At 44.6% G+C, this 15,754-nt stretch overlaps 1 protein-coding gene across 5 annotated transcripts in view; it reads right to left on the bottom strand.

Moving 5' to 3' along the window:
* Positions 1-8,044: 8,044 nt before the first annotated feature.
* FBXO31 (F-box protein 31) overlaps positions 8,045-15,754 on the bottom strand; it is a 54,595-nt gene continuing 46,885 nt past the window's right edge. For all 5 annotated transcript variants that reach the window (XM_038753454.1, XM_038753455.1, XM_038753451.1 and 2 more), the window contains 2 exons: positions 13,643-14,040; positions 8,045-10,210 (listed from right to left, as the gene is read on the bottom strand). In XM_038753454.1, coding sequence (XP_038609382.1) covers positions 9,988-10,210; positions 13,643-14,040 — 621 coding nt within the window. In that variant the 3' untranslated portion in view covers positions 8,045-9,987. The remainder of the gene's footprint in view (positions 10,211-13,642; positions 14,041-15,754) is intronic.

Here is a 15,754-nt window from a genome sequence, read left to right on the forward strand (position 1 = left end):
CAATGGACTCAGCCAGAAGCCAAGGGATAAATAAGGATAAATAAGGTCAACTAAGGAAGGGAGAAGGGACCCAGAGTTGAGGTAAGGGATGGATTGACGTCACTGGTTTTCCTGAGACTGACTGTGCTCACTGAATCATTGAGGTATGAGAGTCTTCCATTTATTTCAGTCCCTGAATTCCCCATCTGCAAAAGAGAGCAATCTATCTCAGGGATCTTGGCATGTGGAAAAAGATTTTTATAAGAAATCTGTAATACCACATCACTAAATCACCTAAACTACCCAAGATGAAGCCTGAATAGGATGCAGTCATGAGGCCACACTACATTTGTACCCCCTCAAGGAAGAAAAGTGAAATGGTCAGCCAATATCTTAGCTCTTGTTCCTGGACATTTTATCAAATGGCCATTTGGTTTCTTCTTCAGGTATTCCTATTACTTTTGTCCGATTTATTATCATTCTCTTTTATGTTGTTTTTGTGTTTTTATTATTTCATCTTATGCATCCATAATCAGACTGCCCCACCTAATAAGACTAAAGACATAGAGAGACTTTATGTCTAAATCAATCAATCACTGGTACTTATTGAGCGCTTACTGTGTGCAGAGCACTGTACTATGACTCAGAGAGGGTGAGACTGGAACCTGGGATGCCCCAAGAGGGAGGACCAGAGGAACGTAAATCAATCAATCAATTAATCGTATTTATTGAGCGCTTACTGTGTGCAAAGCACTGTACTAAGCGCTTGGGAAGTACAAGTTGGCAACATATAGAGACAGTCCCTACCCAACAGTGGGCTCACAGTCTAGAAACCCCAGGGAACCTACAGGGAAGCACAGTGCCTCCTGGGAGGAAGGTATTAGATCCAGGGAAAGGTGGTTTGAACAGGAATGGTTCTCATTGTTTCCGAATCAGATAACTATTAAACACTGTTGAGATCTCGGATTTGGGTGTCTGCCTATGCTAGGGGCTGGAGGAGAAGCTCCAGATATCAGGGAGACAGGGAGACTTAGGAAGTCTTTGGGAAGGTGCACTTTCTCTGTGAGGTTCCCGTAGCCAGCTCCGGGACAAGGGTGGTAAGCTAGCCCAGGACAACCCCTTACCCTTCAGGCAGTGTCTGGAGGTCCAGCTGAAAGTTGGTGGCAGTGATGGGGTGCAGGAATTTGCAGACCAGCAGAGACCCCCAAACCTGTGCTAGAAAAACAAGGGGTGGGGGGCTTTAGGGCCCAGTGAAAGGTGACCAGGGTCTGGGCGCTCCATGGCTTTTTCCACTGGAGATTTAGGGCTGAGAACCACCTTTAATATTGTTAGAACCGACAAGCTACAGTGACAGACTGAACATGCTCAATCAGAACCATCTGAATCGTACTTTCCAAGTGCTTAGTACAATGCTCTGCACACAGTAAGTGCTCAATAAATACAATTGAACGAATTAAGGCTGAGTGATTGCCCCAGAGGCACTGGGACTGAGTGCCTCTGTTACAGACTGGGCTACTAGCCCAACTTCTTGGAAAGACACTGCTAGGAAAGAGAGTTGGGCTGTGGTTTTCCTTTGGCTACCCTTCAAATGTGGGCCAAAAAACCCCCCGGGAACACCCACCTCTTGACCACCCCCTTCTCAATTCTCCCCAAACTTAAGGGAAAAGGAACAAAAGATAAATTAAAAATACCTAGAATACCAATGGCTATGAGGAATTTCATCCTTATTTCCCATGTTAAAATTTAAAGGGCAAATTGGTGTCCTAGGTATTGAAATTAACCCCCTTTCCCATATAAATGCACAGTAGGTCCCAAGGACCTTCTTTCTATTAGAATGTTTGTTTTCCCCTAGCTGCAGGTTACAGTTAAAACATCTGTTTAATGAACTTAAAAGCCCGCTAGAGGTAAGGCTAAAAAAAAAAAAAAAACACTGCACTTACCTGGCCAGGAAAAAGAAAAATAATACTGTGTCCTTTGGCACGAAGTCAGATTCTGTTGGCCAGACATCTAGGAAGAAATGTACGGAACACACTCTTCCCATAAACAGTCATCCAAGTTCCTTCAAATGTAATTAACTGTTAAATTCCAAAGATGGAGTGTTACATCACCTGGGTTATTCCTGCTTCCACTTTGGGCTGAGGGTTAGCAATCTGCCATCAGTACAATCAGAATTCCCCGCTCAGGACCACACCTAGAAAGTTTCCAGTACTCTACCAGTCTTGGCTTCGGGAGGGAGAGTCAAGCAGTGCTCTGCACACAGTAAGCGCTCAATAAATACGATTGATGATATCCATTCCATTCCTAGCTTGGGCAGTGGCTAGCGAGTGGAAGGCAATCTGCTCCAAGTCAAAACTCACCCGTGCTGGGCAGCCGTTCCATGGAAGAGGGTGGAGGGCAGAGACTCAGGCTTACGGCATGGAAGGCGGCAATAGTAAACCAATTCCATATTTTTACCAGTAGAAAGCCCTATGGATACACTACCAGAACATTTGCAGGTGGAGGTGGGGCATTCTGGGAGAGGTGTATCCATGGAGTCGCTATGGGTCGGAGACAACTCGACTGCATAAGACAGGATAATCAGAATTACACCATCACCCCCCTGATGATAAGAGTTCTGATCCTTTCAGAGAATAGACGCTTTATAGAGTTACACAGTCAACTCAAATGTTCAGGTCTCCAAAGACTGGTGGAGGAGATTTGAAACTTCACCTAACAGAAGGTTTAAGGGATGACATTACTTATTTCCAGAGCTGTACATGGACTTCTTCCCAACACCGAGTTTCCCTCCTGGAGATCAGAGCCTCTGGTTTCGGCCTGTGAACTTCCCTCTCTTCCTCCCTCCCCGGAGCAGGACGCAACACCCTCCTTGGTAGCAATGATAACAATTAGGGTATTTGTCAAGTGCTTACTATGTGTCTGGCACTGTACTAAGCGCTGGGGTGGATATAAGCAAATTGGGTTGGACACAGTTCCTGTCCCACATGGGGCTCACAGTCTCAATCCCCATTTTAAGGATGAGGTAACTGAGGAACACAAAAGTGAACTGACTTGCCCAGGATCACAAAGGAGACAAGTAGTGGAGCCGGGATTATAAACCATGACCTTCTCACTCCCAGGCTGGTGCTCTATCCACTTTGCCATGCTGCTTCCCTCAGAAGTCCAAGGAGACAGTAGGAATAGACTCTATCCATTCCACCAGTACATGGGTCCAATCTCTTAGCATTATTTATTTTTATCCATCGATTCCGGTGCTTTCGCTATCATGAAGCCACCTGAGCCATGAGTTAAAACAGAACTGCAGAAGGAGGGGACCACCTTGAGGGGGTTGCTTCACCAGTCTCCAGTCCCCAACCCGACAGACAAGAAAATGGTGTGGCTTAGTACACTCTGTCTGCTCCCTGATCAGGTGATTCAATCGTCTTCCTGCCTTTCACTGACTCAGACCATCCTGAATTGAATATCAGATTAACAAGATAAGCGACTATTCAACCACCACGGGTCAGAGGAGACGTTTTCAATCTTTATGTGAAACAAACAGCCAAATCAGAGTCCATAACAGGTTTCCATTGTTTTTATTGAAAACTGCAAAGAAAAAAAAATTCCCCAGGGAAAGATGATCTGATGTCAAAATTACATGAGTTCCACACCCAAGCTTTCATCCCCCTGCCCAGGACAGCCCTACTGTCAGGTCAGTGCTTTCCTGGCCCAAATCAAACCCCGTCCCTAAAATATGATACCAGCAGAAACCCATCCACCCAGGAATTTGGGTTTCAATACATAATTGGCAGTTTCCCTGGATTTCAATTTTCATTGTACATCAGGGACTTTAAGGAAAATCAAAACGCATAACCCTGTCTTCCTGTTCTATGTTAATTGTAGCAGGACCAATCATAACAGCTAAAATGCATTCACTCTGCTAAAGAAAGAAACCCACAGAAAAGCACAGTGAATAATACCAGCCTAGACCTGACAGGCCTTCTTCTAAAATCAGGAGAGCAAAATAATTTTTCTATTTCAAAGATTAACAAAGGCAACAATAAGGTTTAAAAATGCCAATTCCTTGGCAATTATTTTAAGCTTTAGCTTTTGCGAAAAGGCTCAATAACCAAAGTACTAAAAACAAATTCAAGATATAAGTTCCACACACTGTTCAATTTAGCACAAAATCACTATCATTCACAGGCACAGCTAATATTTACTTATAGGTCTTTCTTTCATTCTACAGGCAGCTCTAAGTATGAATTTTAGGTTCCTCTTCTTGGCCATAACCAATGAGCTACTCCCCTCTGTGGAAAAAGACACTGAGAGGTGAGCCCTGTGAATGCTGTAGAATTCATACAAAGGCATACATTCCAACCAATTGCATTTATTGAGTGCTTACTGTGCGCAGAGCGCTGTACTCAGCGTTTACACACAAAGAATCGCAAATCATCCTTCTAGCCTAGAAGAAGGATCCGCAAACATGGCTTTGAGAGGTTACGGTGTGAAACAGGCAAATACACTGCCATCACCAATGACTGTCCTCCTGAATAACTACTCCCTTATATAATCAACTCTCAATTATCTGTGGTAATGGGCATATAAATGTCATGTGGCTTCCAGCATCAGCATCATCTAGGCCTCGTGCCAAAGATTAGCCTGCTAAGCCACCCCAACTATCATGCTTCCTTTGGTCACGATGGCTCATGGTAATCCTGTGCCACTTCTAAGCCATTGACGACAGTAGTCTTGCACTACTCTCCTAGTCCTCGCCACCACTCTTTTCTGACTTCCATTGGCTCAGCAATGTCACTCTGAGCAAGTCTAAGGGGTGGAGACATTAAAACCCACAGCTCCTACTGTAAATCCATCACACAACCCCAGCCTTCCTCTCGGGAAACACAGCATCTTCAAAACACTGAAGAAGTCTGGCCCAGATCACTGAACTCTTACCGATCCCCTCAAACCTGAGTTTTACCTAAATTTCAACGTCCTTCTCCACCACAGTCCATTCCCGAATGTTTAGCGGAGAAAACTGCTCTCCCTGCTGCTGTCACTCTCTGGAGGCCAAGTATGAACGATCAGCGAACTAGCCAGAAGGTGGGAAAACAGAAGGGGGAAGGCAGGAAAACAGAAAGCGGGGGGAGAAAAAGGAAAGGAACCAAATAGTTCACTGCAAATTCCTGAAAAACTGACATGCGCCCAGAGAGGCCTCTGCTGGCTGCACTGGTTCTGCATATTCTAAAATCCCGGGTCAGGATCCAAAATTATCCTTGGATTTTACCCTCCAGCACCCCCCCCCAACAAAAAAACCCACAAAAAAACGCAAAAATAATACAAACAAAAAAACCCTTCTTCTCCAGCTTCTCTCTGCAAACTAGGCCAGTGTAGTAGTCTGCCCTACCTCACTCAATTTAATGGCAATATTTCCACTTCCAAAAAGTGTCTAGCAATCTGAAGCCAACCCAAATGCTGTTGCCAACTTGTACTTCCCAAGCGCTTAGTACAGTGCTCTGCACACAGTAAGCGCTCAATAAATACAACTGAATGAATGAATGAATGAAAGACCTATCCAAAGCATAAGATCTTCAATTCAATCAACTGCTTATCTCCCAGCGATAACACTCAATGACCCAAAATCAAATAAAGCTCAATCAGCTGCATCCTAAATTGGGATTTACCAGGTGATATCTGACCACAGCATCCCACATGCTGTGGGAAGCTGTTAGAGAAGCAGCATGGCTCAGTGGAAAGAGCCCGGGCTTTGGAGTCAGAGGTCATGGGTTCAAATCCCGGCTCCACCACGTCTGCTGTGTGACCTTGGGCAAGTCACTTCACTTCTCTGAGCCTCAGTTCCCTCACCTGTAAAATGGGGATTAAGACTGTGAGCCCCACGTGGGACAACTTGATCACCTTGAATCCCCCCCAACGCTTAGAACAGTGCTCTGCACATAGTAAGCGCTTAACAAATGCCATCATTATTAACAAATGCCACATAAAAACAGTCTCAACTCAGAGACAGGGAAGTGAGCAGGCGAGGAAGAAAAGATGCACTTGCGAGATCTAGATTCTACAAATCACTGGGGGCATGGCTGTGACTGAAAGCTTTCACTCAAAAGGGGCTTTAATTCCTAGGGAGCTTTTTCGCTGACTACAGTAGTTGTGGATGCTCAGTTTTAATTTAGTAAAAAGCAAATGATAGACAAGGAAATAGAAAACCGAATTAAGAAGGTCAGAACAACCCTTGGGAGACTGTGAAACAGGGAAGCAGCAGCATATGGTATCAGGCTCCAAACCAAACTTAAGGTCTACAGAGCTCTAGTGCTGTCCAACCGTCTCAATGGCCATAAGACCAGGGCCCAGGTACTCCATCCTGCTCCTGAGGCAGTTTCACCAGCGTCGCTTACGGGCCAGTCTCAATATTAGCTCGTTGTGGGCAGGGATTGTCACTTTATTGCCGTATCGTACTTTCCCAAGCGCTAAGTACAGTGCTCTGCACACAGTAAGCGCTTAATAAATATGACAATGAAGGAATGAATAAATATCAAATGGCAAGACAAGATCGTGAACGATTAAGTTCTGGAACGTAATCTGTCTCCTAGCATTGAAGCTATGCTCATCTTCACTGGGTGGGACACGTGAGGAGACTGAGCAACAGCAGGATACTGCTGAAGGAAGAGCTGATATTGGGAAACCAAAAGCCAGGAGGACAGAGGTGGTGGTTTAAGGACATGGTAAAACAAAACCTCAGGTAATGCTGCATCCCAGCTGCAAAATGGGAGTTAATTGTTGAGGACAGTCCCGTGTGGCACACTGCTATCAATCAATGGTATTTACTGAGCACTTACTGTGTGCAGCTGATCAAGAGTTTCATACTTTGAGCCAAGGAGGCAAAAGAACAAACAGAACCAGGCACTGCAAACATTAAACATAACAACAACCCAACAAGGGATAACCTTTTTGTCTGCACAATGTGGTTGGGATTAGGGATCCAGCACTGGCCTTTTTTTTTTTTATTTAATGGTATTAGTTAAGTATCCTGGGTACTGTACCTAAGTGCTGGGATAGATAAAAGATAATCAGGTTAGACAGTCCCTCTCCCATTAGGGCTCACAGTCTTAATCCCCATTTTACAGATGAAGTAACAGACACAGAGAAGTTAAGGGACTTGCACAAGGTCACACAGCAGACAATGGCAGAGCCAAAATTAAAACAGGTATTCTGAATCCCACGCCTGTGTTCTTTCCACTAGGCCACGCCTTTACTGCTAAAAATCTTCTCACAGGTGAATTTTCCCAACAGTGGTGTCTTCTTCAAATACAATGGACAATTGAACAAATATCCTCCATCACCACTGAGACTTGAAACCTATTTTATTTGTTTGTGCTACATTTTAGTATTTCATCATTCCTATTGTGTCTGTCTCCAATCCCTTCTCCCAACTTAAACTTTTAAATTGTGAACCCCAGGAGGACCAAAGACTGTGTTTAATTCCCACCTGTGTGTTGTCTTCCAGTATTTAGTAAAGTGCTCTGTACAGTAAGGGCTTAATAAATACTATTACTACAACTGCCTAGTGTCTGGGATTATATTTTGTACATGCATATTTGGTGATTGCCCATGCTATTACGTCTTACACAGGTCACCGGAGATGATCTGAAAAGCACAGCAAGATTAAAGAATACCCTCAGAATAATTTGTTCATCCACTCTAGATAAAGTCTCAACTAACTCACTCTGTCCCTTCTCTGGGCTCTTAAGAAAGTAGGAGTGACTACTCTTAGTGCTGTACAACATCCCCGGCCTCTGCTAATTATAGCCAATCGTGAGCCTTGAGCACTAGATCTCAGCAGCCCTAGCAGAGACTAAAAGGAAAGGCTGGTTTAGGCAGATATCCTTTTAATACTTCTGTAACTAATTATTTGGTCTCGAGAATTTGATTACTTCATAAACTTTTGGAATTTTTCTTTTTCTGAAGTCCCAGTCTGAACAATGTATGCATCCAAATTTATCTCTACGTATACAGTAATGACTCTAAAGGAGTTGAGAATCTACCAAGTTAAGCATCGATCTGTAATTCAAAAATCTCTCATCAGTTTGACTTTAATAGGGTGGAAAGAAACTACAGTTTCAATATACACCTGAGTCTCCTTAGGTATGCAACATTGACTGCATAAGTACAAATGTATAGCATTTGAGATAAAAGACAAAAAAAAAAATCAATCATTTCTGCAGGGCAGAGGGAGTATGTGCTAGCTCAAGCTCACAACTTCTGGTTTCCACCCTACGCTCTGGGCACTGAGTAAGGGCTTAGGTAAAGCCTTTATATTTGCTATTTCGTGATCTGTGATCAGGGATGAAGACCCTAAATGCTGCTTTTATAGGGATGGAAGAATTTGCATGAAAATACCCTTTTGGATTAAACTCACTGATGTAAAATGACATGGAGTCCCCAATTATGTTTCTGCCTGTTCCTGGTAGGTGCAGACAACTACTAGCTCTCCATGCAACTACGTAGAGACTCAAGCTGGTGGCAGCCCTCTCTTTGGAAGCAGAGGAGAACCACTTGCACTCACTTTTCAATCTACGTGCAGGATTAAATTATTCAAACTTAACGGTTCAGCAGAACAGGATATGGTGGGCTGAATCTGGAGGGTCAGGATGATCCTGAGCAGGCTGGAAATGCCAGCCAGCAAGCTGTCACAGGCCGGCAACAGTCAGTCCTTCCAAAGAGAGTTAGAAGGGCCCAAGAAGCACATCATTCTGTATTAGTAATCCCCAAAGGTGCCCATGCTTTTTGAACACATGAAATCTAGTTCTGGGTGGGGTACCTGTCTCTAAGTGTGGGGATGGGTAGTAGATTTTGAAACTACCGTGAGGTCATTACTATATATGTAAATATATATACGGACACTTACACCTACTTAAAGAAAAAGGCCTTTTTTCCTGCTTCTGTTTAAATGGTTTAAAAACTCCAGAAAATAAAGTCAATCTGAAAGGGTTAAAATTGTAAATAGACCATAGTTGTCTACACCAGCCCAAAGACTACCCCAAAACACCCTTCATATCATTTAGAGACTCTCGCAAGGGTGTACAGAAAATTAATACATTGGTAGGTACTGAAGGGGAAGACATGGAGGTGAATGGATACAGGGATTTTCTGAAGACAAATGAAGGAGTTACCTGGAGAACAAGCAGACTAGAAGGATGCTAACTGGATAAGTAACTGCAACTACCACAACTCCCACTCTGTGTCTGCAGGCAGGGTCAGAGGGTTTTAATGACATTATCTAATGAAAAATACAGTGGGGGAAACTCAATGAGGTGAAGTGTCTTGTTCAAGTTCCAGATGAGTCAGTGAAGAGCTGGCAATAAAGCCCAGGTTTCCTGCCCAAAATCTGATGTTTCGCCCCAGACTGAATGGACTTGCATACATTATATTTGCTTTGGTTGGCACACCCGGGCTGAATAATTCCTCTTAGGCAACTACTGCTATAGATTCCTCTCCTCGATCCAAGCCATTACCTTTGTGTGTTGTCCACGATCGACCCATTTTGGGGTTCTCTCACTTTGCTTTTCAATCAACTCTTTTCAGAAAGGTTTAAATTGGCTTTTGCAAGAACTCAGACAACAAGCTAGAAATTTTCCTGAAGAATGCTACATTTTCCTTGGGAAATGGCAAGAGATAAGAGATTAGATCATCACTTCAAATTGGTTTTGATCTGATTTTTTTTTTCAATGGTGACATGCTCAATTTCCTCCTCCACGGGTTATTGGCCAATTTACAGATATCTATTACATTCTCTAGGTGAAATAGTTCAAGGAAGCATGGTTGAATTTATTACTCCTTTGACAATAAAGTATGCATTTTGGTAAAAAGGCCTTATTTCGAAAGTGCATGCTGCTTCCATTCATAGGTATTATATGGGCCGGGAGGGGAGGGAGGAAAAGCCTCATGTTATTCCCTAACAAGTGAAGGCGATCAGATGACGTCTCCAGTGATCCTCTCTTGCCAGTGGGTGTCTACTCATCAAGTTGTCAGTGACTGAATGTTCTTGAGCATTTCATCAAAGGCTTCAGGAGACGGGGGCTCAGCATTCTGGAAGGTGGCCTTGATCCTGCTGTAAAGGCTGAAAGATTTCAGTTCCAGCCAGATGAATCCAAAACGATCTTCATCGAAGAGGATGAAGATACCTGGGGTTCGCTCGGGACTGGTGAAGCCATGTCCGGCTATGAGGCCTGTGCCGTAGAAACTGTAGAGGAAAAAAGATTAGGGAGAGAGGGGAGAAAAAGAGAGAGAAAGAGAGATAAGTAATAACAGGAAAGGAAGTATTTAAGAACAAGTTATTCGCTCCTTGGCAAACGTGAGGCCTGAACTGGAGGTACATTGGGGAAGCAAGCGTGGCTCAGTGGAAAGAGCACGGGCTTTGGAGTCAAGGTCACGGGTTCAAATCCCGGCTCCGCCACTTGTCAGCTGTGTGACCTTAGGCAAGTCACTTAACTTCTCTGGGCCTCAGTTCCCTCATCTGTAAAATGGGGATGAAGACTGTGAGCCCCATGTGGGGCAATCTGATTACCTTGTATCTACCGCAGCACTTAGAACAGTGCTTGGCACATAGTAAGCGCTTAACAAATACCAACATTATTATCACATTCCAGACACACTTCCATGGGGCACAAAAATTCAACTTGAGACTTAGCTGGAGGCCCAGTTCAACTACCTTTAATACTACCTGATAAAAGTCGGAGAACCCCCTCCTCACCCAACAGAGGACAGAGTGAATCCACAGACCGTAAGTTCAGAGGTTAATGGACGTGGCAGTCTGGATCCCAATTGTGCCAACTCCTCTATCTATAAATCTCTAAAAATGGAACAAGGTCGTGGTCTCCTTGGGTCTACCCTGGTACACAAAGTACATGCATTGGGGCAGGTGGGCAAGGGAAACAGAGGGTGCACAGCCCACATTTCCTTCTGTGCTCAGGCATGAGAATCTCTGGGCATCTCTGTATCAGCCTCTATTACCACCTCAGCAGCTCTGGACACTGGGTAGGGGGTGCCTTTTGGCTTGACCTACCCTTCCTTCCCAGGTCATAATACTTCTCCCTCTGCCTCCATGGCCACCGGAATTGTTGCCCCGTTTCTTGACGCGCCCCGTCACTCCCTCCCAGGCCCTCTGGTTCAGCCACAGTCAGTCATGGCTGCAAGTGTGTTAGGTGTTTTGGAAGATGGTTAAAGGATCTATGACAAATAGAGACCTGCACTCTGTCATCCCTGGCAAACTTGAGAAGAGACTGATCTAGTCTCTTAGTACAGTACTCTGCACATAGTAAGCACTCAAATACCACTGATTGATTGCACTGTACAAGGAAGTTTAGAAAAACCTGGGCAATTTTCAGGAACGCTCCCCTAAGAAATGCCAGCCCATGAGAAAAATCCCAGAAAACTTGAAACTCCAGGAAAATTTCTGCAAAGTCGGGTCATTCCCTCCACCTCTTCAGCCGAGCTCATCCTTAGCCAGAGTGCACAGTGCCACTCCTGGGAGACAAATGGTCACTGACCCATGGTGGTACACAGAGAAGGATGAACTACTCTTTCCCATGATGGGGCTGAGGCGAAGGACTTCTTGCCTGAAGAATAACCTGGTGAAAAGTCTGATAATTATGAGCTCTGCACACATGTCAAAGATGGCTGACCACACTGCCTAGGGAAGTGCAAATAAAGCAAGAATCTCACTGTGACAGGACTTTGTGGAGGCAAGTAATTTCTATGGAATTGTATTTTATGCCAGAATTTTTCCAAAGCCTCAGCTACAGTGAAAGCTTTTCCCAAGGATTCTGCCTCTGCTCCTTCCTGGGGAAAAAAACTCCCTTTTCCCATCCAGGAACCACAATGGGGACCACACTAAAATTACGGTAGAGGTAGCAAAAGATGCATCAGAGGCTGCTGACTACAGCAAAAAAAGGGCCCATATTACTTGTAGCTCCTAGCCAATGTTCTAGTCTCTAAGTCATTAAAACCCAACAGTTATATGGTAATAATGCGATGGAACTAGGCATCCCAATCAGGCACCACAATGGGGACCACACTAAAATTACGGTAGAGGTAGCAAAAGATGCATCAGAGGCTGCTGAATACAGCAAAAAAGGGGACCACATTACCTGTAGCTCCTAGCCAATGTTCTAGCCTCTAAGTCATTAAAACCCAACAGTTATATGGTAATAATACGATGGAACTAGGCTCTCAAAATAAATAAAATAGGAATTTTAAAAATAGGGTGCTATTCACTACTAAAATAACTGGGAAAGTCGGCAAGCAGTAAGGAGTGATCAAAAGCAAGGCGGCTAAGGGTGTGTGGAAGACTCTGGCTATGGTTTTATTTAAAATAGTACCTTTCCTCTGCCAAGCCCACACTGTTTGACACAAACTAACTGATATTTTCAACAGCCTGGGAAGCTGTTGGGTTCAGGGCTGGTTGGATCATCCTCTGCTATCACAGGAGCAACCTCAGTCATACAGTGATTTGAACGTAGCAGTTGGGGAAAAATGCTGGCTATGAGCAAGGCCTGAAGAGAGACTGAAAAAGAAACAATCCCACAGAGGGGAAACATTTTAGAAGCCTGCACCAGAAGAAAGTGGCTGAGAGTGGATGGTTTGCATGCACTCTTAGCGACTTGGAGGGCATCCAAGATGCATCACTCCAAGTCTGGGAACACTGGCTACACAGCTGCAATAGGAAGCACTGATTTCATCTCTTTCTCCAAAACTGCTTAAATGTAAAACTATCAATCGATGTAATTTATTGAGTGCTTACTGGGTGCAGAGCACTGTACTAAGCACTTGAGAAAGTACAAATGCCATTACAACAGAGTACAAAACTAAAAGAGATATATAAGAATGTTTAGTAAAGTGTCTGCTTTAACAGACACCATAAAAAATAAATCGGAGCCCTAATCGTTTGGTTATTCACCAGTGCACTTGCCCACTTGGGACTGGACACTCAAATTATAGATTTATGCAGGAAGGCCAGTAAAAAGAGGTGCCAAGGAAGGTTGAGAGGTTAAGGAAGAACTGAATGGATGTCATTTGAGGACGACCCAACAAAACAATCATCAGTGTAGCTACATTGCTCTTGCAGGGTGTTAAGCTCAGACCAATGTGGGGGTGGTCCAAGTTTCAGAGGCATCAACTGTCTTCATCTCAATATAATCAATCAATCAATCAGTCGTATTTATTGAGCGCTTTCTGTGTGCAGAGCACTGTACTAAGCGCTTGGGAAGTACAAGTTGGCAACATATAGAGACAGTCCCTACCCAACAGTGGGTTCACAGTCTAAAAGGGGGAGACAGAGAACAAGACCATACTAACAAAATAAAACATAAAATATAACAGAAGAAAATAGTACAGAAAATACAGCACCCATGCTACTCAATATAGTGGGAATCTCAGAGGATTGTGGCTCAAAAGGAAAAATGTAGCTGAACCACCACTGGCTAAAAAGCCTTCAAGATCCCAGAGCCAAGCGTATCACCCTAACTGAGCACTAACAGGTCGCTAATCATTCCAAAAGAGTCTTCCCTTATTGACTGATCGACTGGTTACTACATCTGACAACCTGGGTTTGATTAGTGTGAGCCGATTCCTAACACCCTTCCTCCCTATCCCGCAGCTGTCCTCGGGTTCTTACCACATCCTGCAGGTTCGAGGATAGTCTTCGTTTCTGGAGATCACTCCAACGGGCAGCACGAAGGGTTGCCCAGCTTCAGACTGTCCTGGTTCTTTAGCTGCGGCTCCTCCTTCGGTTTCTGCCCTGTTCTCGGCTCCGCTGCCCTCGGCACCCCGGGCCGGAGGTTCGGGTCTCTGATGGGATGGCCCCGGCTGGGGCTCGCGGGAATTCTGCCGAGGCCGGCCCTGTTCTGCCCCCTGCCCGTCCCGCTGCTGCTCCTGCCGCACCTGTTCCCGCACCTCCAGGATGATTCGCGACAGCTCGTTGAAATTCCGCAGGTTCTCCACGTCGGGCAGTTGGATGCGATGCATGAGATCAATCTCCACCGTCTGCTGCCCCGCCGGGATATTAGGATCTCCCTAAGGATGATGCAGCAATTGGCGGGAAATGGATTTCAAAGAGAAACCGGAGACAACATGCCTGCTAGAAGGCTTTCCCTAATTCCTTATTCAAGTAGGCCTCTGCTGACCCTCTAGACTGTGAGCTTGTTGTGGGCAAGGAATGTACCTGTTATACCGTTATACTGTACTCTCCCAAGCGTTTAGAACAGTGCACTGCACACAGTAAGCGCTCAATAAATACAACCGACTCTACTGCATGTGGTTTGTACACTGTGTCCTCCTTGCATATTTAAACAATTCTGCAATTGTGGAATAAATCCTTAGGAGCCATTTAAACCTTCGAGTTTGCACTATAAGCAGACTGATTTCTGAAGGCACTCTTTAGGTGACGTGAATCGGTAGCAGCTCGAGAGAAGAAATTGGAAAAATCGAGCAATGTGATCGTGAACCGCTAGGTCGATTCCTCTTCCCTCAGCATCTGAGAATCACTTTGTGCAAGGCCTAAGAATATGCTAGGTGATTAGTATAATTGGCAGATTATGAAGGAGTATTGAATAACCCATTAGGATCTCTCCCCTGCACCAGGAGGCAGCAGTGCATTGAAAAACCACAGATCCACTTTTGCTCCCTATTTATAGGGTGATTTAAGGGCAGATATATCCCTGGAAGCACGAGACTACAAAAGTTGACCTCTCAACAACCTTTCCAGTCCTCTAAGAATCTACTGCAGCAAAGATATATAAATATGGAGCAGCCAACTGTTAGGTCATAGTAAGCCCCATTTTCCATGTACCTCAGGGAAAGATCTGTCACAAACCCGCAACTTTCCCTCGGCCATTTCACGTGAATTCTTGCTACCCTTTGTCTACCACTGTACAGTCTTAGTAAAAAGTAAGCCGTGTAACTTCTGAAAAGTTAGAAAATTGTTAATGGTCTTTCTCTGTGCCCCTGTGCACTACTACTAGTAATACAGTATTCCCCAAGGACCCACTGAGGGCAAGGCACTGTACTCGGTGATTGAAACGGTCCACAAAAGGGAGTGACATGTCCTCCACCTACAAAGAGCTTACAGTGTGGCCTAATGGTAACAGCATGAGCCGGGGGAGTCAAAGGACCTGGACTCCAATTCCAGCTCTGCCACTTCTCGGCAGTGAGACCTTGGGCACTGCTTAACTTCTCTGTGCCTCGGTTTCCTTATCTGTAAAATGAGGATTCAGTGCCTATTCTTCCTACTCAGTCTATTAGTCCCATGTGGGTCAGGAACTGTGTCCAACCTGATTATCGATCAATCATATTTATTGAGCGCTTACTGCGTGCAGAGCATTGTATGGAGAGCTTGGGAAAGTACAGTTCAACAGAGTTGGTAGATGTATTCCCTGCCCACAGTGAGCTTACTGTCCAGAGAGGGAAACAGACATTAATGTAAAGAAATAAATTATGGACCTGTACGTAAGTGCTGTGGGGCTGAGGGAGGGGTGAATAAAGGGCTATGAAGAAGGGAGTGGGAGAAGAGGAAATAAGGGTTTAATCAGGGAAGGCTTCTTAGAGGAGATGTACCTTCAATAAGGCTTTGATGGTGGGGAAAGTGATTGTCAAATATGAAGAGTGAGGGACAGTGGCAGGATGTGGTCAAGAGGCTGGTGGTTAGATAGATGAGATCAAGGTACAGAGAGAAGTAGGTTGGCAAAATTAATAACAACAATAATAATAATAGTGGTATTTGTTATGCACT

This window comes from Tachyglossus aculeatus, chromosome 11 (assembly GCF_015852505.1).
Source record: "Tachyglossus aculeatus isolate mTacAcu1 chromosome 11, mTacAcu1.pri, whole genome shotgun sequence".
Lineage (NCBI taxonomy): Eukaryota > Metazoa > Chordata > Mammalia > Monotremata > Tachyglossidae > Tachyglossus > Tachyglossus aculeatus.